The 25,906-nt window shown below is 52.0% G+C and overlaps 1 protein-coding gene across 2 annotated transcripts in view; it reads left to right on the plus strand.

Moving 5' to 3' along the window:
* The window catches only part of FBLN2 (fibulin 2), a 99,870-nt gene that overhangs the window by 24,564 nt on the left and 49,400 nt on the right, over positions 1-25,906 (plus strand). For both annotated transcript variants that reach the window (XM_045851740.1, XM_045851741.1), the window contains exon 2: positions 8,732-10,090. In XM_045851740.1, coding sequence (XP_045707696.1) covers positions 8,791-10,090 — 1,300 coding nt within the window. In that variant the 5' untranslated portion in view covers positions 8,732-8,790. The remainder of the gene's footprint in view (positions 1-8,731; positions 10,091-25,906) is intronic.

The raw sequence follows: 25,906 nt of genomic DNA on the forward strand, positions 1-25,906 counted from the left end.
TCAGTGTCCGAAGGATCTGAGGACTGGAAAAAGGAAGAATTTCTCTACCTTGTGACGCAAAGGCATGTAAGGCCAGACCCCACTTTAGGTAATTGTGGTACTGGTGGTGAATTTGTGTCCCCGGGGGTTGTCTAAGGAGCATCAGGGGTGGCCTTGTGAGCCTGGAGTGTTTTTATCTGGGGCCTGCTCTGGATGGGTGCAAGGTTAATTTTTCAAAGGGGGTAATGTTGCCTTACTGTAGGGATGTGTCTGTGTTTTATTTTTGGAGGGGGGACAGCAGTGAGGGTGGCAGAGAGAGGAGCTTGCAGCCAGGGTGAGCCAAGGTAGCTGGTGTTTGAGCAGCATGCTGAAGCACCTGACCCAGACTTCCCTCCCTAACCCTTCCCACCTTCAGAGGCCCCGTGGTGTGGGGGCTGTGGGAGAGTCAGTGTGTCTCCACACCCAACCACCTCTCTGCAGGTGCTCCCTGGAGATAAACCCTTACTGAGTGTGTTGTTCCCCCCTCCACTGTCCTGTCTTGTCCATGTTCAAGTTATGGCCTAAGAACCTAACCCCAAGCTGCATTAGAAGCTCCACTGTCCCCACCCACAGCAGGGGACTGATCAACAAAGACCGAACTGTGACAGCTCAGACTGTGACCTCAACTTGCCCTTGCCTTAAGCCCACTCTGGATCTTCAGCTTGGGAGTCAAAGACTGTACAGGGCTGGATGTACCCCCAGACTCTATGTTGGTGGCTCCCCACCTTTCACTCCCACGTAAACACTGACTGTCTTGTGGCTCTTCATGTGGAGTTGGCAAACCAAAATAGAGAAGACCAGAAAGGACACCCAGACACCCGACACCTGGATTTCACAGTAGTTAATGTTTTCACATATATTGCCCTTGGCTATTTTCATGCTGAAGTATGTTAGAGCATATTATAGACATGATGATATTTAAAATATTCATCTTTTAAAAATGCCAGTGTTTGCCAGGCATCACACATCACAGAATATCGGCTGTTCCTTGGTATCCTTTGGTCCTCAGTCCATCCTTGGAGCCTCTCATTTGGCCCCAGCATCTCTCTCAGCTGATTCCTCATGCTGGGTCTCATCAGGAATCCCACATGCATTGTCGGTTGTACCCCAGGCCTGTTCTAATGTAGAGCAGCTTCTCTCCTTACTTTCCTGTGCACTGAGGAGGTGGGCCTTTGTCCAATAGAGGTGTCCTGCCTCTGGACTATCTGCTTTTAATTGCTGACTTAGATCCCAGGGGTTCAGGTTACACATTGCTGCATAACCAACGACCCTGACACTTGGAGGCTGAAACAGCAATAGTCACGTAATTTGCCCAGGAATTTAGGCAAGGCTAGGCCAGGCTCTTTTTTTTTTTTATCTCTACATGGCATCAGTCGGGGACTTTGGTATACCTGCCTCCTCACAGAGAAGGGTTCCCAAGTGAGCTCATGCACACGCCCAGTGCAGTTATCAAAAGGAGCGGACCAGCATGTGGTCTCTTTGGCAGTCTGGCCCCTACATCTTCCCAAGTGGCTCAGTGTTTTTAGAGACCTAGGTAGAGGCTGCCAGGCCCCATGGAGGGGCTTGGCACGCCTTCTGCCGGTCTTTAGTGAGAGCAGTCACAGTGCTGAGTCTCATTAGTTAGGTGTGGTTTCAGTCCCACCCCTCAGCCAATCGCAGCAAAGCCACATGTGTCCCTTCCCCCGCCTCAGCTGGATGCGGGAACAACATGCCCCCCTCCCAGACTGTTGGGGTTTCTGACAGGGATACAGTATGGGATTTCCTTTGGATTTCTCAGCTGGACCTCAGGAGCTAAGGGTTGGGTTAGCTACTCTCTTAAATAATAACACACTATTATCTTCATCTCTGCCAGGTACTGCTCTTATACTGCTTCTATACTGCTCCTCTTTTATCGGTCAGTTTATTCTACTGTCTCTGCTCCAGAGCCATTCCTTTCCCCACTACAGGCTGATATGCAGTTCTGGTCTGTGTGGATCTGTTTAATTGCCTATATTTTTGCAAGTAGTATTTTTTTTTTTACCTTGGGTGTGTACATTTTTACTTGACATGAGTGGTGTTGTAACCAGACATAATGGAGTTTCAGCTGCCTGCGTCCCCAAAAGCTGAAATTGTGAGGCAGGTGCTGGTGCAAAAGGAAAGTTTTTATTCAGGTGCCGCACACCTGGGGCAGTGGCGGACTGCTGTCTCAGAGACCATCTCAGTCTTCCTGCTCAAGCCTGCAGTTCTTAGAGGGATAGGGAGGGGAAAGCTTTTTTCCTATCCAATTATCTTTCTAGCCTTTGGCGTGCTCAGGGCCCTGTCTGTTCATCATTCTAGCTTTCCACGCGTGCTTGGGCCCTATCCATTCACATAAGGTAAGAACCTCTTTCTGCCACCATCTTGGCCAACGGGCAGAGACTCCCTTGGTGCTCTGACGGTTTTATGGTAACAGTGTTGGGCTCACTATCTTGTTCTGGTTCTTACCTTTTCCATTTAGTGTTCTATTCTTAAGGTCGATTCTTGTTGCTCTGTGTACACTGAATCAGTCATTGGCTTTGAGTTCTGTGAGGTCCACCTGGGGCTGCGCCTGTCAGGGTCCCAGCTGGAAACGGGAGCCCCTCACGGGTGTCAACCAATGGCCACTGGTGCCAGTTCAGTGCCAACAGGAGTCCCCAATTTGGGGTGCGGTGAAGAAGGAGACTTTATTCAGTGCCAACAGTTCAGTTGTGATACCACATGACTGCAGCAGTGAAAATAACTCTGTAGTGTTACAGCCCAGTTAGGAGACAGCAGGGTTGTGGAAAAGCATGCTGTGAAGAAGCCCTAGGCCAAGGCCCCTATTTGGCTAGTCAGTGCAGAAAATTAATTTTTCAGTCTTTGGTGGAAAGGGAAAGTGCTTTCCCGAGCTGGACAGAAGTCCCTGCCCTGGTTCTTGAATGGTCTGTCCTCATGCAAATGAGGACTCCAAATACTCACAGTTTGAATGGTATAGTTTGGTGAAGATGCTGATGAGGATGTCGCTGTGCAGCTCTAGTTGGATGGGGAAAGCCTCAGTCCTATTGGTTGAAACAGGACTCCAGGAACACCTGCGTAAGGGCTGGCACAGGTGGAAGAATCACCGTGCAGGCAGGCAGTTTAGTGCAGGCTTCTCTCTAATATGTGGTTTGTGTGAGAGGCCCTGGTGTGGAGATAGCTGCTAGGCTATTTTTTTAGATTTTGAGCCCAGTTAAGCCACCAGGAGTCTTTCTTGGTAGATACCTTCTTTCTCAGGACACTGGGCTTAGGGAAGGATTAGTCCATGATGAGAACTGGAACAGGTGTGAGCAGGGTTAGGGGAATCTACAGAGGGTTGGCCGGCTCTTGGAGTAGCAATGGTGGGTGGATGGGGAGCCCTTAGTACCTTGGGCCTGTAGGGGTGGGGGAGAGGCAGGTCTCATAACCCAGCAGGGTCACCCAACAGGAGCTATGGCCATGGGGGAGCGGAGACAGCCACCACCAAACCTCTGCCCAGGTGGTAAAGTGGGTGGGGGCGGGAAATGAGCATCCCAACCTCTCTCCCATCCTCTGATCTCCTCTTAGAGGCTGTTATTGGAGGGTGAGGGGGCCTGGGTGCACATTCTGAGGAGGTCAACCTCCTCAGTGGAGAGCAGGGTGGAGAAGGGCAGGGAGTGGATCTGGGGACAGGTATCAGCATGGTGACCTACCCCTGCCTTATCCCCTCCTACAAACAGAGAGATACCCAGTGACCATTGTGGGTGTGCGGACCTGGTGCAGGTGTCTTTAGGTATCTCACAGGGCATGAGAACTGCCATCATACACTGCTCATGTGGGCGATTTGCATGTATTTTTCTGTCCAGAGTGTCCTGTCCCATGATCATTTAGGTCAGCTGGCATAATAATCATCATCTAAAATTATAATCGTACTATTAATGTAAATGTATTATCCAGCTTTTCAGTTGATGGGTACAGGGCAGAGCCTGTGGGAGATTTTCTTTTACTCTCCCTGGTCCTGGTGAGCTCTTGGCTTGGAATGTGCCTCCCCCCTCACTCTTCTCCCACCCCCCACCGCATATACACTCATGGCCCACGAACCATCCAGAGCAGCTGTAGTGATGTACCAGGGCCTCTTGAGGCTAACTCTTCTCCAGGTGAGCCTCCTCTAGGGGCCTGGCCCTTCCCTACTGGGCCACCTCCTCCAGGTACATCCCAGCTGGTCCCATCCCCCTCATGGATGGCACACAACCTTCATACAGTACTGGGGGCTCTGAGCAGCATGCAGCATTGATGCAGACCCTGGCTCGTGGGGTCCGCCACATTGTGGGTGAGAAACGAGAAATTCACGTGGACTACTGAGTCCTGTGGAGGAAAAGGGACAGCGTGGCCACTCTCTCAAGGGGAGAGCGCCCCAACCCTTGCCTTGACAGGCTTTTATTGGGTTCAGTTTGCAAAGGAATAAAGCTCATCAAATCATTGTCATGCAGAAATGATTAAACAATAGATAACATTCAAAGAACTCTGAGGGCATATTCTGAGTCAGGATCAGATAGTTAAAGGGCCATAAAACTTAGGGGAACAAACTCACTTCCTGCTTGGTCCCTTATTATTTAAATTGAGGGTATTAGCAAAGTAGATTCCATAGGATTTTATGCATTCTTTCTTAGGCCTGATCACCCCAGGGAACCTGCCCTTTTTAGCACAGGGCAGTATCTACTTCCAGCATTGTTTCAGGCTTAAGTCAGGCAGGGGAAGTCAAGCAGCCAAGAGATTAGGAGACTTCTTGCAGACAGAATGAGGGCTCAGGCTATGTCAAAGCCGAGGGGTGAGGGTCCATCACCCCCTTCTTCTGTAGCTCCCAAGTCCTTCCCTGGGGGCTCCCCATGATCGTGTTTGTCTTAGTTCATCCCTCCCTTGAGGAATCTTACCCATCATTGGCTAACTGATCAAGCATTGGGGGCCAGGCAGGGTGAAGTGAAAGGAGCAGAAACAGTGCCCCTGCCAGGGAGATAAGCTTTGTCTCCTTAGTGGCTTATGGTCTGAAGGTTGCTCACTCAGCCTTAGCCATGAGGGTGGTTACAGCCTCTGAAACCAGGCAGGGCAGTTCCCAACATAGCATTCCAGATCTCCACTCTCCCAGCTGGAGGCCACAGTGGGATTGACCATGGGGTTCCCAGTTCAGAGGTGAGCCTGGGTTCAAACATACCAGCCACATGTGAGTGAGTGGAGAGGTCCTGTAGGCTTCATGGGGAATTGAGAGTCCATGCCCTGTGTGACATCTTAGGGTGGCCAGGGCTCAGCAGTGTTCAGGAGGAGTTGGAAACCTGAATTTTCATGTGAAGACTTCCAAGTTGTAAATATAAGTAACTAATTTAAAACTAAAAACCCACCATGTGAGATAAACAAGTGCAGTCATGGGCTAGAAAGTGCCTGTGGGCCTCTGGCCATGACGGAAGGTGTGGTAGAACCTTTTCACTACACAGATGCAGAGCTGAGACTCAGAGAGGGCAAGAGCCTTACTTAGGTTTGCACAGCAAATGAGGAAAACACAAAGCCGGGGCCTAATGTTCTTTATCATTCCTCTGAGGCGGAGGTGATGGGTGAACCCAAGATGTGGAATCTATTTGTGAGTGGGCAGAATGTGATGCTTGGGGGGTGGGGTCCAAGGGCCGGCCACTGTCGGGGTGGAGGGGGTGTGCAGAACTAGGGGACTGACTTGTGGTGGGGGGTGGGGATGGGTGCAGTGGGCCCGGCTGGGAACAAACACAGGTTCTCTGGGAGGAGTCTGCCAACCTCCAGTAGGAGTATTTCCCTCCTGGCTGTGTTGTTCCAGTGAGTGTGTGATGAACGGAAAGGCAAATGGAGGTTGGCAGAAGAGTTTAGGTCTTAGTCTGCTTCTTAAACGACACAATTGAACATAGACTAGAGGGCCTCTGTGCCCCTGCCTTCTATCTTCATGTGGAGTGTGGTTGATTTTGTCACTGGGGATTGCAGGCCCCAGCTCTCCCAGTGCCTGATACCTAATCAGACTGGCTTTATGGAGCCCTCCACCCTCTTGAAGTGGCTTCTCAGCTTAGAGGGATGTGCGGGTCGCCTCTTGGAGTCCACTGACGCCCCTAGCCCCCTGGCCCAGGCACAGACTCCTATCCCCGGTGACATTCTTACCATCATCACTTGGATGATCCCTGGGCTTCTCAAACTCAGTACTGACCACACTGGGCTTCGGTCTCTACTGTAGGTCCACAGCCCTCCTTCCACGGCCCTCCCTGCTCAGGAAGCGGCAGCTCCATCCTTCCTGGTGCTCCAGCCAAGACCGGGGCTCATCCTGGACACCTCTGCTGTCACATGCATGTAGTCTAGCAGCAAATCCTGTCAACTCTACCTTCAGAGTATTCCCCTGTGCACTGTCCTCTCCTGTCTCCTATCACTTATCTCCCCAGCCTCTCTGTTCTCGCCCAGCTCCCCTGCTTTCAACATAGCAGCCTTAATAGAGTCCCATCAAGTCATTCCAGGCCCAGAGCTTCCAGAAGCCCTTACTGTAGTCAGAAGCCTTGCTTGATCTGGTTGTTACCACACTCACCCTTGCTCATTTTGCTCAGCAGTGGTGGCCTTCTGCTATTCCTTACCTCCCTCCTGCTGGGCCTGCCCCAGGCCCTTTGCATCTGCTGTTCCTGCTGCCTGACATATTTGGCCTCTGGATGTTCACATGGCTGTCTCCATTGATTCACTCAGGTCTCAGCAGCTCAAATGCCATTTTCTTGGAGAAGCCTTGCTTGACCACTCTGGCTGAAATGGGCTTTTGCATACCTCCCAGCCACTTCCTGTTCCATTTCCCTGCTCTCGTTCATTTATTGCCTCATTGTACTTACTATGTTCAGAAACCCACTGAATTCTGTGGGTGTAGGACCTGTGTTTCTGCATCAGAGGGTCAGTGCTAGCAGAATGGCCAGGGGGCCTGCCTTATTTGCTAATAAACCCCAAGTTCTAGAAGGATCCATGGCACAGAGGACCTGCTGCTCAGTCAGTGCTGAGATTTCCTTTCTCTGCTGTGCCTGGACACTAAGTGGCTGTGGTCCTGTCACTGCCCCACTAGACACCGGTCCTGTGCTCTCAGGTCATGCTTGCCTGCCCCTGCTCTAGGCTTAGCCAGGAGGTGGGGAGCTTGCAGTCACTTCCTCTAGAAATAGCAGTGGCTCTGCCCTCTGCCTTCTTTCTCTTCTTTGTCAAAAACTTTTAAGAAGTTTTCATTACTATTTTTAGATTTGCAATTACAAACGCTTAAAATGCTAGAGATGTCACTTCATTGTCTTTTTATCCCTTTTTAAAAAAATTGGATAATACACAGTAGCCCAGGGTTGTGGGCTGGGAGTGGGTGGAGAAGGAGCCCTTTTTCTGTGACCCAGGAGCAGGCAGCCTAGGTGGGGACAGTCTGGCCCCAGAGCCGCTATTGACTGTGGTGACCAGTGACTTTTGTGAAGGTAGCAGTGGGAGAGGCTGAGGACTGGTGAAAAGGTGGCACTTGAGTGGCCTATAGAGGATGACAAGGAGGGGCTATGGAAAGAGAGGGTCCTGTGAGAGTGTCGTGTGAGGGCCTTCGAGAGGGGAGGGTCAGACAGCCCCACAGGGCGCCTTTCCTTGCTGGCAGCCTGACACAGGGGCATAGTTTGGGGCCTCTGGTGTGTCAGGTTAGCTGTTCTGGGATTGCACTGGCTTTGCCGAGAAAGGGTAGCAGTGGAGTTGGGAATGGCGAGAGGTGGAGGTTTCCCAGGGCTGGACAGAGGGGACAGAGGTAGAGAGCCTCACGGAGTCAAAGGACTTGAGAGGTGTATGGGGAGGGGGTGGAGGTGTAGGGGCACTGGGTGTCCAGGATAATTCTGTAAGTGGTGGTAACCTTTGCTGGGGCAGCTGAGGAGGTTGGTAGGAGTGTCCCCTATGGCCAAACTTGCAGAGCAAGGAGGTCCCCTTGAGGTTGTTCCTGAGCCCTGAGGTCTGCTCGGAGCTGTGGCAGGGAGCTGTCTGTCTGTGCCAAGGCCTGGAAGGGAGCCTGTTGCTGCCCAGCTTTCAGCTGACCGTGTCCTTTGGTAGTCAGTCACAGGCCACAGGGCAGATGGCTGGGGATTTAGCAAGATTTGGGGGGAGGGAAATTGTTTGGGTGGTTATTGTTCATGCATGTGGGGGACTGTGTATGGAAGACCACCCTGGTGTCCTGAGGCTGTAGGTGAGACGATGTGTGTGTGACGGCGTGTGTGACTGAGGATTGGGGCTGGCCTGTGAGCAACCATGGGTGCCTGTCATGGAGGGTGTGAGTGACCAGGGTGCCCTAGACTGCTGGGCGGGTGCCCTGGTGAGTGAGTGCAGGTGTGTGTCTGTGAGTGTGTGTGTGACTGGGCAGGAGGGTCCCACTCAGAGGCCATGTGTCAGAAAGCAGCTGGGGTGGGTCACTTGCCTTGCATGGGGCCATGCTGTACTCTGGACGGTAGACCTGCAGTGCCTGAGCGACTGTGGAAGCCGCTGTCTGTGACTGTTTCACACATGTGGCAAAGCCTCTGCATGTGCAAACGCATGTGACCACGAGTGTATGTATGGGGACATGGCAGTGAGTGCACATGTGTGAGTGAAGGAGGCTGAGGCTGTGTCCAGTTGCTGCACGTGTTGTTGGTGTGTATGCCTGGTGAGGTGCATGTGTTTTCACGTGTGGGCCCTGTATGGTGCTGACAGGTGTCCTTTCCGATTCCCCCAGGGCCTCGCAGGAGAGGGGACCTTTTGGCTCGAGGTGGCATCTGGGCTTGCTGTGGGACCATGGTGCTGCTCTGGGAGCCTGTAGGAGCCTGGCTGGCCTTGACCCTGGCCCTGGCCCTGGCCCTGGGTGCAGGCACAGGGCTGGCAGCCCCACAGCAGGACTGCACAGGTGTTGAGTGCCCACCGCTGGAGAACTGCATCGAGGAGGCCCTGGAGCCCGGTGCCTGCTGCGCCACGTGTGTGCAGCAGGGCTGCGCCTGTGAGGGCTACCAATACTATGACTGTCTGCAGGGTGGCTTTGTGCGCGGCCGGGTGCCCGCTGGCCAGTCCTACTTTGTGGACTTTGGCAGTACCGAGTGTTCCTGCCCACCGGGTGGTGGCAAGATCAGCTGCCAGTTCATGCTGTGCCCTGAGCTCCCACCCAACTGCATTGAGGCTGTGGTGGTAGCTGATAGCTGCCCCCAGTGTGGCCAGGTGGGCTGCGTCCACACTGGCCTCAAGTACCCCGCTGGCCACACAGTCCACCTGCCACCGTGCCGGGCCTGCCACTGTCCTGACACCGGTGGTGAGCTCATCTGCTACCAGGTCCCCAATTGTCACGGAGACGTCGAGGCCATGCCCACTACTGCCACTGGGAACTTCTCAGAGACTGAGGACAGCGACTCTGAGCGACACTATGAAGACCCCTACAGCTATGACCAGGAGGTAGCTGTAGCAGAAGCGGCAGCAGCTTTGGAGGGCAGGCTTCAGGCAGGCACAGGGGGCCCAGCTACTCTGGGAGGTGGAAGCCAGCCTCCGTCTGCCATCCAGGCCACTCCCTGGCTGGCCGCCCTCTCTAGGCCAACAGCAGCCGCAGCCCTGGGTCCACCAGCTCCTGTGCAGGCCAAAGCCAGGAGAGTGACAGAGGACAGCCAAGGGGAAGGGGAAGAAGAGAGGGAAATAGCTGTCAGGGAGCAGCTGGCAGCAGGTGGCCTCAGGGGGCTTGATGGGCCTCCCAGCACAGGCCCAGCCAGGCCCAGTCTCCCTGTCCAAGAGGAGGGGACAGATGCTGGAGCAGGGCCCAAAGAGAACCTCATCCCAGACGCCCAGGCCACCTCTCAAAGCCCTGGACAGGAGGGAGTCAACCCCGTGCTGGGGTCAAGTATGGCCAGTGTCCTCCAGTCTCAGGCCACGTCGAGTTCTCCTGGAGACCCAACGAAGCCCAGCAACCATACCATGCTGACCACACTTCCCCACGAGGCCACCCAGGTCCTGCCCATCCAGGAAGTGCCCAAGCAGCCACCAGTTCTGTCCCATCTTCAGCCAGAGGAGGATGCTGACCCCAACTCTGTCCATTCTGCCCCCAGAGGTGACCCTGAAGGTAAGCCCCTTTCTTAATTCCTTCAGGGGCACTCAGTCCAGGGAAGGGCAGCCTCGGGCCCCATCATTGCCCGAGGTCTCTACGCTGCTGCCTGCGGCAGGGGAAGCTGGGTCTGTGGGACCTCACCCTGTAGGGCGGGAGCCTCTTAGATATAGTTTTCTCCCTGGCTTAGCTCCTGGGGATGGAGTGGGTGGGTGGGGGTGAAGTCCCTATTGTGGTCATTGCCGGGCTACATGCATGGATGGTATGGCTGTGGTCGAGGCATCCCTCATCAGTGTAGGGGAGTCACTGAAGAGGGTTCCTGCTCAGGTGCAGGTGGGGCCTGGCAGGGTCCAAAGTGCCCCAGCAGGAAGTGGGGAGTTTCACAGACCCAGGGCAGCTGCCCCCTCACATCCTTCCCGACAGTGGCCTCCAGGCATGGCTGTGATCTTGGTCTCTGAGGTGACAGCCAAAGGGATGCAGTCTCTCACGGGGGCTCTTTTTGAGAGTCCAGGACCAGGTTTGCCACCTCTTCCGGTCAGCCCTGCTAACACACAAGTTATTCTCATCCCCCTGCTCTGCACCCTGCCGTGGCTCTCGCCTACTCGGTGCAGAAGCCAAAATCCTCTTGGGGGTACCAGCTCTGCACAGCCTGCCTCTGTGACTTCTGGGCCTCGTGTTTATCACCCTTGTCTAGTCTATTTGGGCTGCTGTAACAAAAAATACCATAGACTGGGTGGCTTAAATGACAGGCACTATTTTTCACAGTTCTGGGGGCTAGGAAGGCAGTGTGAAGGTTGGGTCTCTGCTGCAGGCCCACTTGCTGGTTTGCAGGCGGCCTGCTTCTTGTTACCTCACTTCTCATCTGAGGTAACATTAGAGAAGGAGCAAACTCTTTGGTATTTCTTCTTAGAATGGCACTAATTCCATCATGAGGGTTCCACCCTCATCACCTAATCCCCTCCCAAAAAGCTTCATTTCCAAATACCATCCCGTCGGGGATTAGGGTTTTAACACACCCTACTTTGGGGCGGGGAGAAACATCCAGTTCATAACCACCCTCCCTCATACCCACTCTGCTCAGCCCCACTGGCCTCCTGTCTAGGCACCTTGGCAGCCCTGGGGCCTTTACACTCACCACTTCCTCTTCCTTTTCCAGGTGTCCATGTGGCTCACTCCTTTCGTCCATTCAGCTCTCTGTTCAAGGTCACCTCCCCAGAGAGGCTTTCCCCGGCACCCAGCTGAAAGAACACCACTCCTTCCTCTTACTGTGCTCTGTGCTCTGTTTCCCCTAGTGGGATGTGAGTGCCATGAGCAGAGGGACCACATTTGTCATCTTTTCTGCTGTGCCCAGAGCCTCCAGCAGGGTGCTCCACACAGTGGGTACTCTGTAGATGCTGGGGGGATGAATGAGGGAATCGACAGAGGCTCTGCGGCCATTCCTCTGTCAGTTACCCTTCCTCATCCTGGTTGCACTGCCGTCCCGTGAACCCTGTAGCATCATCCACACATGTGCTCACACGGTTTCCAGCTAGCACAGGTAGCCCCTCCTTTAGGGAGCCTTCCTGGGATCTTTGTCTTGTCTGACCCTTCCCCCAGTTCCATTTTCTTTCTGTCTTCCCTCTGAGGGTTCCCTCAGAGATCTCTCCCCACAGCTGGGAGTCTGTGTCTTGTTCAGTCCTGTATCATTCACTCTACCAGCCTTCACTAGGTATAAATAATGAGCAGGTCCTGGTGGGCCCTTGGTAGATAGGAATGGCTGTGAGGGAAGGATCGCTGGGAGGTAGCTGGGAAGGCTTTTTGGAGGAGGGGGCAGTGGGACTCTGGGATTTCTGCAGTATTCCCATTGACCCACCCTGCTGCTCACAGCCATGTGGCCTTGGGCAAGTCTCTAGCTGGCCTGGGCTCCATGTTCCCATCCATCAAGTGCTATAGGCCTTGATGGGCATCAGCTGTGTGCAAAGCCTGCGCACATGCAGTGAGGGGGAAACTGTGCTCCTCCTGACCAGATGGTCTGCAAGCCCAGACACCTCTGCATCCAGCCTGCTTACCAGGGCCGGGGCACAGAATTCACAGAGCACCTATTGGGTGCCAGGCCCTGTTTCTGTGACTTCGTCCTCCCCACAAGCCAGAGAGGTAAGTTTCTTCTCATTTTAAGGTCAGAGAGGTGTGTCTAGTGGCTCTAGGTCACAGAATGGGAGGTGGTGCACTGGGCCAGGCTGTTGTGCTTCAGGGGGCTCCTTCCCACCAAGCCCAGAGCCTGTGGGAAGTGAAGAGTGTGCGTGGGACGAGGTGGGGGCTGTAATGAAGTGCACGTGTGCCCAGAGAGGGCTGTACGCCTGGCTCCAGAGCATGGCGCATGCAGCATGTTTGGGCTGCAGCCTCCAGGGTTTCCAAAATAGAGGAAGCCCCACCCCCAACCCCACCTCTTGCCGCCAGAGGCCTCTCTGTGGTCCCGGGCCTTTTGGAATCCTGGGGAATTGCTTTGTTCTCAGGATCCCTGGTTTTTGTTTTCTTTTCTGTCCTGGGCTTTCTCACTGAATTTTGGAGTGTGGCCTTTTATGAGGGCTGCTTGGGGGTAGGGGTCTATGATTGAGTGCCCCTTTTCTCATCTGAAGGCTATTCTGGCAGAAGGCCCCACACATGCAAGGCCCACTGATGAGAATTATCAGGATGCGCAGCTTTTGGCAGTGCTGGGGAAAGGAAGGTATAGGAGGTTGCTGTGGGGCTGGGGGAAGGGTGGAGTAGGTGGTTTTAAATGGGAACCAGGGACTTGGTCCTGGCCAGATACACAAGGGCTGGCCCGCCGTCCACCCACATGTCTTTTGTCCTCCTACTCACTCAGTGTCCATCCATCACTCGTGAAACTTAGGCAAATGGCTTACCTCTTTGTGCCTCAGTTTCTTCACCTGTAAGCAGCAGAGAAGTTCCTGCTTCATGGGACCTTTTTGAGGACTGAATGAGTTAATTCGTGTCCAGTGCTTGGCAGGGAACTTAGTACTTGCTGAGTAGTTACAATATTAGCCATTATAACTCTCCATTCTTCAGTCTGCTCACTTCAACAAGTATGTAGGGAGTACCTGTCTATGTCAGGGGTTGTGCCAGTAAAAAGGGAGGCACAGCCTCTCTCCTTTTGGGGTTTCATGGGGGAGGATGGCATTAAATGGATGAGAACACAGATTTATTTGTGGTCACAGCTGAGTGCATGCGACAAGGGGGCTGTCGGGGGCAGGGAGGCCTGTTGAGGGGCTGGGTCAGGTGCCCAACTGAGCGTCTTGAGAAAAGTAAGACACCTGGATGCTATCATGGGGAAGGGCTGGGGGATCCCCAGTGATGCAAGGGCCCTCTCTGAGGAGAAGCTGGGGAGGTGGCTTTGCCCTGCTTGCCTGTGGGCCTGCTGAGAGGTGGGCCATGGGGCCAGATATGACCCCCAGCCATGTTGCCATGGCAGCCCTGGGGCCTGGAGGAGGTTTCTAGCCATTGCCCCAGGCCTGGCTGGCTGGGGCAGGGGGTGGGGGAAAGAGGGGTTCCTGTCTTTGAGCCGGAACCCTGTCAGGGATCCAGACTGCCTCTGAACATGTCCAGATGTGGCCTAATGGAAGCCACATGCCTGGCTCTGTGGTCCAGGCAGAGGGGTATGATGCCTGTTGTCATCCAGGGGGCTTTGTGAGGGGGTTTCTACTGCTGGGCTGGCACAATGGAGGGGTCAGCAAGCATCCCTTCCCCAAACCCTGCTGTACTCCTAGGCCACAGGGAGGAAACCCTGGGACAGGGCAGCCCTCAGAAAGTCAGAGGTCTCCTGAGCAGCTGGAGGCAGTCCCTCTCCTGTAAAAGGCCCCAACACAACCTCTGCAGGCCCCAGGAATGTGGCAGGAAAGAGGCCCCTTCCTCAGGGCCTCACTCAGTCAGAGTCTGCAGGGCAGGGGTCTCTGAGTGCTTTGACAATCAGGTTAGCAGAGAAGCTATTTAAATTCAAATAACTGTATATTAATTGCAGACACCATATAGTGCTTATGCCAGTCAGGCATCATTGTAAGCCCTCTTTGATTATTCACCCCTTAAATCCTTGTAGCCATTGCCATAGTTTACGGAGGGCATTCAGGCCACTTACCCACAGACGCTTGTGTAGGAAGTGGTGAACCCAGGTGTCCCTCGCATGTCTTCATGCCTTCATCTCTGACAGTCATTTCTTAGTGCCAGTGTGTACACAGGCAGTGACAGATGAAAAACGTGTAGCGTTGAGTAAAATTCACATCATCTTTGCCTTTTGGAAGCTTATGGTTTATGGGGGATGTAAAAAACCCAATAGTCATGGGTGTGAAGTTTCTGTGCCCTGTGAGCTTGTGTGTCTGTGTGTGTCTGTTGGGGGCGGGGCCTCATCCCTCCTGGAGATCAGGGAAGGCTTCCTAGGGGAAGTGATGTTTGAGCATCGGTTTTTGGCCGGGTGATGGGATGGAAGCAGAGAGAAGAGAGTGCCCCAGCTAGAGGACACAGCATATACAAAGGCCCTGCGGCCTGAGGGGAGTGAACTGGATTAAAAGGGGGCTGTGTGGCTGGTGTGGGAGGCAGCTGAGAGGGGCAGAGGCCAGGCCCAGGGTGAAGTACGTATCATGGGATGAAGATTTGGGCCTTTGTGGGGAGCTGCTAGGTGTCAGGCAGGAGGTGGTGTTACCTTATCTGTGCTGGGTAGTGCCCCCCTGGGTGCAAGGTGGAGACTGCAGGAGCAGGGCTGTGCCTGCCTCACCCTGTAGCCCTCAGGAGCCAGCACTGGGCCTTCCAATGTCAGTGGGCCTCCAAGGTGCCCTACAATCACTAGGTTGTGGTGCTGCTCCAGGGAGCAGGCGAGGGGGACTCCCTTAGACTGTTCCCCAGATGACCCCTACAAACCCTGCCATCTCCTCTCTAGTACTGGCCTATGGAAGGTTAAACTTGTGTGGGATCTGAGGGAGCCAGGCTAGGATTCTAGACACGTGAGTCTGTGTCCTATACAACAGAATGACCTCCTGCAAGAACTCAAGGCTCCTGGGGCGGGCTGGGGAGGGGGTTACCATGTGGGGAACTTGGCCCTGCTCAGCAGCAGCAGAGTGCTGTGAGGAGAGCTTACAGGTGGGCCCACCTGCTCCTTCCCATAGGCACCCCCAGCCCATGGGGTCTTGAAATGGGATGGATGTCTGGCTCTGTCAGGGTCTGCTGGGAGCAACAAGGACCAGGACAGGCAGAAAAGAGGCCTGGGTTTCCCACCAATCCCTGCAGGCCCACAGTGAGTTCCCAGTCATTGTGTGACCTGGAGCCTGGGACATCAGCCCTCTGAGCTCTAGTTTTCTTATTGGTGAAATGATGTGCTTAGCATGTGAAGCTGTAGTGAGAACTAACATTTCTGGAGCAGGGGCTGTGTGGCGAGAGAGTGAGGCCACGGCCCTACCTCTGCCTGCTGCCCTGCTTAAAGTTGTGCACATACCTCTTATCTGTCCACCTGCTAGCTTCTTTCTGCAGAGCATATTTGTAAGCATTAGAATTGTGTTGTGACATTTAGAAATTGGAACACATCACATAAGATTCAGCTTTGTGGCTGTTGCTGAAAATTGGCAATTGTGGGTACACTAGGTCCATGTGCCATTGGTTGGCCATCAGGGAAGCTGAGAAGAGACTGCCATTCAGACTGGGCAGGTGCTGTGCACTTTGCTGGGCCAGCTTGCCTCGATTTTATTGTCTGCTCAGCCCTGATTCACAGCTGGGTTGGGTCCTCTGCTGGGGCACCTGTCAGAGCATAGCGTTTCACCCTGTGGCAACCTTGAGAGAATCAGTGTGGTCATACTATTTTATGGAAGAGACACTGGTGTCCCGAGAGGGGAAGGGGCTTTTCTGGAAGGCATAGGATGCTAAGCAGGGGGCCCCAGTGTCCCAGTAGAAGGGGTGGGTTCATGGCCCCCATAGGGGACCTGGCAGCTGCAGTGGGTCTGTGTTGCCTAGAGCCAAGCCCTCCCTGAATTTGCCTCCCAGAGGACAGGACGTGTGCCAGCCACCTGAAGCAAACAGGGCTCCCCATCATGAGGGTCTGGGGCCAAGGCTAGGCCTTTGGTAGGTTTCTTTATTTTAACTTTTAAAACTATGTTTTCTTTATTTTTTCTAAAACAGCTTTATTAAGATATTATATATGTACCATAAAGTCCCCCTATTTAATTGTACAACTCAATAGTTTTTAGTACAGTTGTGTAAATAGCACCAGATATTCTAATTTTAGAACATTTTTATCACCCCAAAAAGAAACCCTGTACTCTGTAACAGCCACTTCTCATTTCTTCCTTCTCTGAGCCCCCAGCAAACATCACCCTACTGTCCATCTCCATGGATTTCCATATACTGGACATCCCTGGACTTAGAGGACTATCTTCTGTCACTTAGCATTAATGCTTTAAAGGTCCATGCACATAGTAGCAGATGTCAGTATTTCATCCCTTTTGTGCCTGAGTGACATTCCATTGCATGGATGGACCACATCCAATTTATCTACTCATCCATTGATGGCCACTGTGTTTCACCTTTTATCTATTGTGAATACTGCTACTGTTAATATTCACATACCTATTTTTGTGAGGATGTATGTTTTCATTTCTCTTGGGAGTGTACCTAGGAGTAGAATTGCTGGATTATATGTTAATGCTGTGTTTAACCACCAGATGAACTGCCAAACTGTTTTCTGCAGTGGCTGCAGAAATAATAATGCACTATAATGCGTGAGGGTTCTAGTTTCTCTACATCCTTGCCAACACTTGTTATTGTCTGTCTTGTTGAGTACAGCCAGCCTCAGTGCTGTGAGGTGGTGTCTCACTGTAGTTTTCATTTGCATTTTCCTGATGACTAACAATGTCAGCCATCTTTTCATGAGCTGACTTTAGAAAATTCTAGAAAACGCAGAAAAACAGACACACATTCCATTAACCATCAGTGTGTGACATTACCACATTGTCATGTAGTCTCCGAGGAACTCCGGAGTGGTTGTGGGAGAAACAGTGATGAAAAAGGCAACTAAATAGTGTTGTTGTGAAAACAGCTCTTTGCAAAGGTCTCAGGATCCCTCCAGGGCCCATGTTCACACTTGGGCACCACTGGTCAATACCACTACAGTAATGGAGGGTGCGCACATATTTTCGCAAATACTAGCATGGTATGCAGTGTGCTCTCCTGTGCTTTTTTTTCAATTATCATATCTTGGAGCTTTTCCTTGTCAGTATGTGGATAGTCCCCTACCGGCTAGTGGTCCACTGTGTGCATGGTTTCCCTTTTGTTTGCCAGTCCCTACTGATGCACCCTCAGATTGCTTTCGGTCTTTTGCCACTAAAAAAACAACGCTTCAGTGAATACCTTTATGCTGCACCCAGCAGTCAATGTGCATATGCCTTCCTTTATTTTTATTTTGAAAAACTCAGTCATACATTTTCCCAAATGAACACACCTGTGGGACCATCATTCAGACCAGGAAACATGATGAGACAGGGCAGGTCCCCTCTCAGTGACCATCCTATGGAGCCGCCTTCTAGCAGCGCAGCTGCCAAACTTTCACAAACGGAGCCATGCAGGCGGTTCTCTTTGGTGTCTGGCTTCTTTCACTCGCATAGCATTTCTAAGGCTCACCGAACTGTGTCTCAGAGTCAGTCCTTTTTACTGCTGAGAAGTGCTCCACTGTGTGGGTGGACCCAGTCCGGCTGGCTACTCTCCCATCGAGGGGCCTTGGGGTGGATTCCAGTCTGGGGTCACGGGAACAGTGTTGCCATGTACCTGCTCAGATGACCAGCCACACGCATTTCCTCTGGGAGGTGTTGGCTGGTATGTGCTCAGTTTTAGAGGACACAGAATGCATGTTTATAATCCTGGTAGATGCGGTCAACTTGTCTTCCCTTGATGGTGTACCATTTTTATTTACACCTGCAATGTATGAGAATGCCTGTTCCCCAATTTATTCATTCAACAAATATTTGAGTGCCTGTCATACTGTTCCAGGTGCTGGAGATACAGCAGTGATGAAAACAGATGAACTTTCCATCCCTTGTGGAGCTTCCACTCTGTGTGTAGGGGACACACACAGCCAATCACATGAATATGTAAAGTCTATGGTTAGAGGATGAAAAGCACTAAGGAGAGAACTGAACAGGGTGCTATAAAATGTTCCCAGCTTGGCAAATAGGGGAGGTGTGAATATGTGTCTTACAGTGGCTTGCCTCATGGGCTTTCCTCTCCCCCTGCCTTGATCAAGGGCTCCCCAGCCAGTCTGGCCTCACTCCCACTAACACTGTGTGAGGCTGTGGTGGGGTCTTTCTGCTACCCCCACTAAACTGGTGCCAGTCCTTCCTGCTGAGGACACACGTTGGGCATGATAAGGGCAGTCTATTTATTGCCATAATAATGTGAGTGGCAGACTACCACAGATCCTCTGTAGCACACAGTACACTTTCAGTGTTGTTCCCAAGTCCACAGGCCAGGTGCAGCTGATGTCGGCTGGGGCTGGCTGGTCTGGGGTGGCCTCACTGGGACGGCTCATCTCTGCTCCTGGCGCTCTCTCATCCTCCAGTGGATTAGCCCTGGCTAGTTCTCCTTCTGGAGACAGGGCCCCAGGTGAAAACGTTAGAATCACATAAGGATCCATGGGCCTAGGCTTGAAACTAACACAACTGTTGCTTTTGTCGCATCCTATTACCAGTCAGAATCGGGGCAGTCAGTGCAGTGGATGTACCCCAGGCCGTGGGCTGGGTGCTCCATGTACCTCATTTCACTTGGTACTTCCCTTCAGAAGGAAACGTGACTGGCTTATGGCCCAGCAGCAAGTAAGTGGTGGGCCCAGCTCTGAACCCAGGTCCGCCTGTGCTTAAGGTATCTCTGAATTTCCTGCTGGGGTAGACCTGGTACAAGGCTCCCCAGGTTTGAGGCTGGTTCTGTCCCTCACTAGTTATGTGACCTTACGCAAATTACTTCACTGCCCCGGGCCCCAGTTTTCTCACCGTGTGATGGGTTTACTGAGAGCTCTCCCCTAGAGCTGTGTTCTCAGTTAGAAGAAAGCTGGTGTTGAGCACCAGGTGCTGGGCTTCACTCGTAGCTGGTGTCCTTGGTGCTGTGATTTCAGTCCTGGTAGCACTGCTGGACGGACGGTGGCTTCTGAGTTCTGGGCTGCTTCCTGTTCACACACCAAGCCTGAGGCAGCAGATGCGGCTCTCCTAGGGTTAACCACGCTCCTTTGGCTTCCTGCACCCTTAGCCTTCCAGAGTCCTGGGTGGCTCTGAGTTGGAGCTCAGGTCTGTGCTGCAGGCTTCCCTGTGGGCAGTGGTAGCAGTGCCGTATCATCTGCCCACTGGCACCTCCTTCAAGCTGGGCCACGGTTCTGTGGCTGTGGGGTCCTTTGTCCTGCAGTCTCTGAGGCTTCGAGGAGGAGGCTTCCATCTGACTGAGGTCAGCATTTTGTGGCCTGGGGATTTGCTGGGACCCCTTTGTCTACTACAGGGTCTCCACACCATGATAGTGGGCTAGAGGCTGAGTCATGCTGGGGAATGAGCCAAGTAGGCCCTCAGAAGCTGTGTCCTTGGGTGTGAATCCTGCTTTCCTGGCTGTGTGACCTTAGATAAAGTCAAGTCACCTTCTTTGGGCCCATGTCTGAATCTGTAAAATGGGAGAGTAATCTCTTACCTCCTGCTCCACCCCCAAGGTTACTGAGAAGAGTAGCAGAGAGAATGCTAGTCAGCATAGATTGGACATTGGATACTGTGAGTTTCCTTTTTTCTTGCCAGAGTGCCACTGGGAAGTGGCAGAATGGATTTGTGTCTTTATTTAAGTGAACAGGTAGGTGTCTTTTCTGGTGGCCGGGAGTTGTCCCTCTGGGGGAAAAGCAAAGGAACAAGGCCTTGTGGGCTTGGGTAGGGGATGTCCGCTGCTTACCTCCTGCTCCCACCCCTGCCTGCATCACTCTGCCTGCATTTGTGCAGTGCAGCGGTCCTCCCCGCTGCCTCCCTGCCCTGGGCTTTTGCTTCAGCCAGCTGAGTTGGCAGACACTCAAGTCCTGAGATCTTCTCTTCAGCGGCACAGTCTAGCCTGTCTGTGAGGCTGACTTCCCAGAAACCAGAGGAGTGGGTGCACCCCATGGTGGGGGAGCATTTATTACATAGCAGGCTTTGTGCTTATCACGACGTGTACTGGTGCATTAAGCTGTCTGATGCCCCTGTGAGAAGGGGATGGTCATTATGTTCCTTTTGGGGGTGGGGTAACAGGCACAGGGAAGTTAAGTGAATTGCCTAAGCTGACGGAGGGCAGTGAAGCAGATGCTTGCCAAACGCTGACTCTCCCTGTGCTGGGCCCAGGGAGCTCCCAGAACCTGAGGGGTGTGGAGGAGAGAATGTGACAGGTCCCGGGTGTGTGAACGAAGAGTCTTTCCTTGCTTCCAGTTCCCACAGTCTCACCTGCCCCACTCACTCATTCATGGCACGTGTGTAGGCCATGTTATGTCAGGTGCCAGGGGATCCAGTGGGAACCAGAAAGGCGAAGGCACCCCTCCATGGGGTGGACTCAGTTGCTGTGACAAGCAGGCCTTTGGAATGTGCACAGTGGGGAGGCAAAGCCAGGTAGGTGCTTAAGATGAGGTAGCTGGTGGAGAGGAGCCACTGGCCAGTGGAGGCCATGGGGACCAGGATGATGCCTTGAATGCAGGACCACTGGCTCTCCAGCTGCAGTTGTTGCCCTGGGGCAGCACAGGCCCAGCATGGCCCATAACTTTGGATTTTCCAAGAGAAGCCTGGGATCTTTAATTGTATAAGATAGCTCCCAATTTGTAAGTGTGGGCAACTGAATCAAATATATTACAGTATCAATAAAGCATGCAGTGGGCCCGGTGTGCTACCACAGTGTTGACTCAGACTGCCAACTGCCCCCACCCCTTAATTATACAGCCAGGACACAGAGGCTCAGAGTGGGATAAGAAGATGTCTTAAGACTCGTAGTTGAGTTCAGAGGATGGGGCCCCTGATGTCCTTACTCCCAACCCCCTACCCTTTCCTCCTAGATCTTCCTGCCCAGTGAAGTCAACAAAGGAATTACATGCAGAGGTGAGGGTGGGGTAGGGGACCAGCAGGGCACAGTGCAGCACCTGGGCTGGCAGTACTGGGAGCTGTCATCCCCAGGCCTGAAGGGGAACCTGGTGAGAGCTGAAGCCTTGGGAGGGCCCCGTGGCCTTAGGCAGAAGTGGCCATGGGGGCCCATGCTGCAGCTCCTACAGGTCAGCCTCTGTCAGCAAAGAGCAAGGTGGAAGGCAGATATGGGACAGCAGGAGGCAGGCCACAGGTTTAGTGGAGGGTGACTGCAGGTGTGCCTGGCTAGGGGTCAGGATCTCTTCGAGATGCCAGCTCCCACGCTTGGGTGTGGTGTGCGCATGCTGAGATGGGGAATCCCAGGTCAGTGGGCAAGGGCTACTCATGGTTTCATCCGGGAGGTGTTGAAGCCGGTTGCTGACACCAATGTGGAGACACTACTTCCACGTTTGGGGTTTTGAGTCTGGAGGACAGAGCTGAGGTCTGGGCTGGAGGTGCAAACTCAGAGAAAGGCTGGGCCCCACTTGGCAGGTGAGCAGCAGGTGGATGTTGAGTGAGCACCTGAGGAAGGTCTCATGATTCCTTATGCATCATCACAGGGCCCCCAAAGCCTGGATTCAGGAACAGAGTTCAATGTTTTGCCTGAGGTCAGTCAGCCCCGGGGAGCTAGAGCAGGGCTCTGGGCAGGGTTCTCTGACTTCCTAGGTCTGTGCTGCAACCTGACCCCAGCTCATGACCATCTGTGTGGAGTCCTGTTAACTTTCCTCTCCTGGACACCTTTGATGGTGTTCATTGCTTCACTTGCGATATTCAGAGTCACCAGTCACTTTACAAGCTGCAGGGGGAACAAGACAAACTGTGGAGATGTTTGGGGAGTGGGGAAAAGATTTGGCCAAGGGCTATGTGGTGCATTGGCCTGCTGGGGCCAAGATCCCAACTATACGGGTGAAGATAAATGGAAAGTGGCTGAGCAGAGCCCTGGAAATTGGTTCTGGAGGAGCCTGTGTGCTCCTCTTTGAGAACACTGGGAGCCTGAGGGCACAGACTTGCGCCACCCAGACCCCTCACCAGTGCAGCCCCTCTGCCCTCCCTTGCTTTAGCAGGGCCCCATCTGGCACTGCCCCCAGGATGCCGCTGCCTTTTCGCCAGACGGGATTTCCACATCCCGGGGCCAGTCAGCTGCACAGGAAACCGTGCCAGTGCCCTGGTTCCCGTTTGCCTCTAAGAGGAGGAGAAACCCGGCTAGTTTTTTATATGGTATTATAATTTCTGTGTTTCTTAAAAAGATTTATTTATTTTTAGAGAGGGGGAAAGGAGGGAGAAAGAGAACGAGAGGAACATCAGTGTGTGGTTACCTCTCCTGTGCCATGCACTGCAGACCTGGCCCACAGCCCAGGCATGTTTCCTGACTAGGATCAAACCCACGACCCTTTTGTTTGCTGGCCGGCACACGAGCCACTGAGCCACACCAGCGAGGGCAATTTTTGTGTTCTTTTACTAATCACTATTAAGGTAAAAATAAAATTACATTTACATTTTTCTTAGAGTAAATACTGGCCTGGGAAAACCCAAATTGCTGTATAATTAACCATCTTCTCATATTAAATTGTATGTATAAATGGTGGACTGGTAATTAAAATAAACTGGAAAGAATGATAAAAAAGCAAGTCATCCATTAGATGCACCTATAAAACAAAAAGCTATTCCAAGAACTGAATTCCATCAAGCTTTTGTCAGTGTAAGTATAGTCTCTTAGCAGCAATTTCTTACACTGATAATGAAAGAGATAAATCACAGTTCTTTTGAGGAGGAATGTCTTGGTGGAGTTCTGGAAGTCCACATTTTGGTTTGTTTGAATGAGTTACTGAAGGCTGTACTGGGAGGGGGTCAGGAGGGGTTTTGGAGGCCTCTCCAAGGAGCATGAGAGGGAGAGGGGTGCTTGCCTTTGGACCTGGGGCCACCGTGAACCTCAGCAGGTGGTGAACATTGGCCAGTAGTCAGGAGTGAGCCTGCATGGAGGAAAAACAGCTCTCCTTAGATTAAGGCCACCAGCTGGTGAGGGACCATAATGGGCTTGCAGTGTTTCAATTCTGGAGCCATTGTCCAGTGAACAGTGCATTCTTCAGGTGAGCTGTCCACTCTGGTGTCCAAGTATTTTACACCTCTGTTCTGTCGTTGGTCTGGGAAAGTATTTTCCTCCTCAGGGATTAGACTGATGCTGTTCAGCTTTTTGGAGTTTGCCTAAAAACTGGCAAGGTTCCATATCTTTTTAGGGTGACTCTTTTTTTTAAAGATTTTATTTATTTATTTTTAGAAAGAGGGAAAGGGAGGGAGGAAGAGAGGGAGAGAAATGTCAATGTACAAGAGATACATCAACCAATTGCCTCTCTCATACACCCAACTTGGGACCTAGCCCACAACCCAGGCATGTGCCCTGACTGGGAATCAAACCAGCAACCTTCCTGTTTGCGGGCCCACGCTCAATCCACTGAGCCATACCAGCCAGGGCATAGGGTGACTCTTTTTAGGGTAGCATCCTCTTAAAATGATGCCAGTTGCACACATTCCTTTTGAACAGAGCTAAAGTTGTCAAGAGTTTTTGCACTCTTCCTGATCAGAGCAGCCCTTTCTGTGCAAGCTGCTAACCTCTTTTTGCATAGATTCAGCTTATCATCCATTGTAAAGGACTGAACAGAAATAGCCCTTAAAACACTGATGACAGGTGCACTTACACCACACACCACCTGGGAGGCCACAGAGGGTGGGGCCTGTCCAGGGGTCGTCCGGCCATTCAGCCACCATCTCCCAAAGCTTCCCAAGGACCAGTCTGAAGCCAGGCATGATGGGACACTGGAGCCCCAAAATGTGGCCAAAGCCCACCATAGCATACCCTCATACCCGTGGCTCCACCAGCCAGAAAGGATCCCCACTCACACCAGGCAGCTGGGACAGACCCTCAGTAAAGCTGTTCTAAGGGGCCTCAGGGAAGATGACTCAGTGCTATAACTGTCCAGTGCTCACTCCTCTCTCTCTCATTTGAGATAGTGTGTGCTGCAGCAAGGGAAACATTTCAATCTTGACACTGTGTTGCAACTCTAAAAGGTAAAGACATTCTGCTATATTACCCACATACCACGGTCCTACACTTAACACAATTACCAACTCCCTGATGCTGTCTAATACTCAGACCCCATTTGTATTTCTCTGCTTGTCACCAAAGTGTATTGTACATAGCTTGTTTTTTAAAGTAATATCTAATCAATATTTGGTTGTTACATCTCCTGAGTTTCCTTCTTTCTAAAAGTTTGTGTTGAAGTATGTTACAGATACTCTTGAGTATTGTTTAATCTAGATTAATAAAATTGTTACCAAACAGACCCACTGGGGGAGAGGTACAATATACTATTACCAAATGGACCCCTCCTCTTCTCCCGGGGTCCCCCTGTACTAGGTTTGCCTTGCCCGCCGCCAGGGAATTACATCTCTCAATGCCAGGGATTGGTGAAAAGGAAAGGAATTATTTATTCAAAGGTTTACAGACTTAGAGTAATAACTTAATGTCTTCCTTGAGATCCCAAAGTCCCTTAGAATACCCACAAATGCACACAGTCCTTCTTTCCCCCTTTGCCCAGTCTGAGGTACTGTGTATCAGGAAAATAAATAGGAGTCCATGGCTCAGGTAACCCCTCGGTTCCCAGCAATCCGTGCTCAGCTGGCAGGCCTCCTTTGGTTCCCAGCACCATCAGCTGTGTCACCACTGAGATCTCTAGTTAATCCATTCCCTCATGGCACCTTCTCCTGGCCCACCAGCAAGAGTCCTTTCACCCCTTTCCTTCCCTCAGCATCTCTCCTGCATTCTTCCAAACTGCAAAGAGAGCTCTGCATCAGTGCTACTGTCTTGCTTTCTAGTTTCCTAAGCTCTGTGGCAAAGGGAGTCCCAAAGCCACATGGTTCTCCCTTTCTCCCTTTCTCAAAAGCCAGGTGGTCCCAACCATTCTTTCACCAAAGCTGTGTGGCCCCTCCTTCTTTTAGTTCTCATGCAGGCATTGTAACCAGGGGGAGTTGCCCCCCAATTACATCATGGGCTGAAGTCACTCCCATCTCTTTGTCTCAAAGCATTGGCCACAGCTATTTAACATACTCATGAAACCAGTTACAAGTTATAGATATGTTAAATGACCATGCCTGAGGTTATTTGCAAAACTTGCTATGCAAAACAGCTCTCAATGGCCCCACTCCATGTGTCCCATCCCCCAGTTCAGACTTGTGGGGGTGAGGACATCCTATATATTTTTTTATTATTTCCTGGACACCCTGAGTTCTGGACCCCATTATAAATCCCTATTTGCAATGCCCCCTCACCCCCAGCTGCACCCTGTTGCAAAATTACTTCTTATAAACCTTTTTATTTTTGTTTTATTTTATTTTTTATTTCTGGACAGTGAAGCATACAAGTCTTCCTAGAACAGCTCATGGATTGTCATGTATGTGTAACTCAGGCAGCTTCCTCCCAGTCAAGATATAAACATTCCAGGTGCTCCAGCATTTTCCTGGCACCCTTTCTCAGTCAGTTCCATCCTCCCTACCCCTTGGAAACCGCAGTGCGGACTGTTATCACCATCAATTATTCTTACCTGTTTGTGAATTTATATATTTATTTTTATGAAACAAGTTTTATTAATTATTTCAAAGATCAATGAAATTGAAAAAGTAGCAGGACTGATCAAGGGGAAAAAAGTGAGAATTCAAATTACTAACACCAGGAATAAATATT

Source organism: Phyllostomus hastatus, unplaced genomic scaffold, assembly GCF_019186645.2.
Source record: "Phyllostomus hastatus isolate PE091 unplaced genomic scaffold, TTU_PhHast_1.1 phas_contig_86, whole genome shotgun sequence".
NCBI lineage: Eukaryota > Metazoa > Chordata > Mammalia > Chiroptera > Phyllostomidae > Phyllostomus > Phyllostomus hastatus.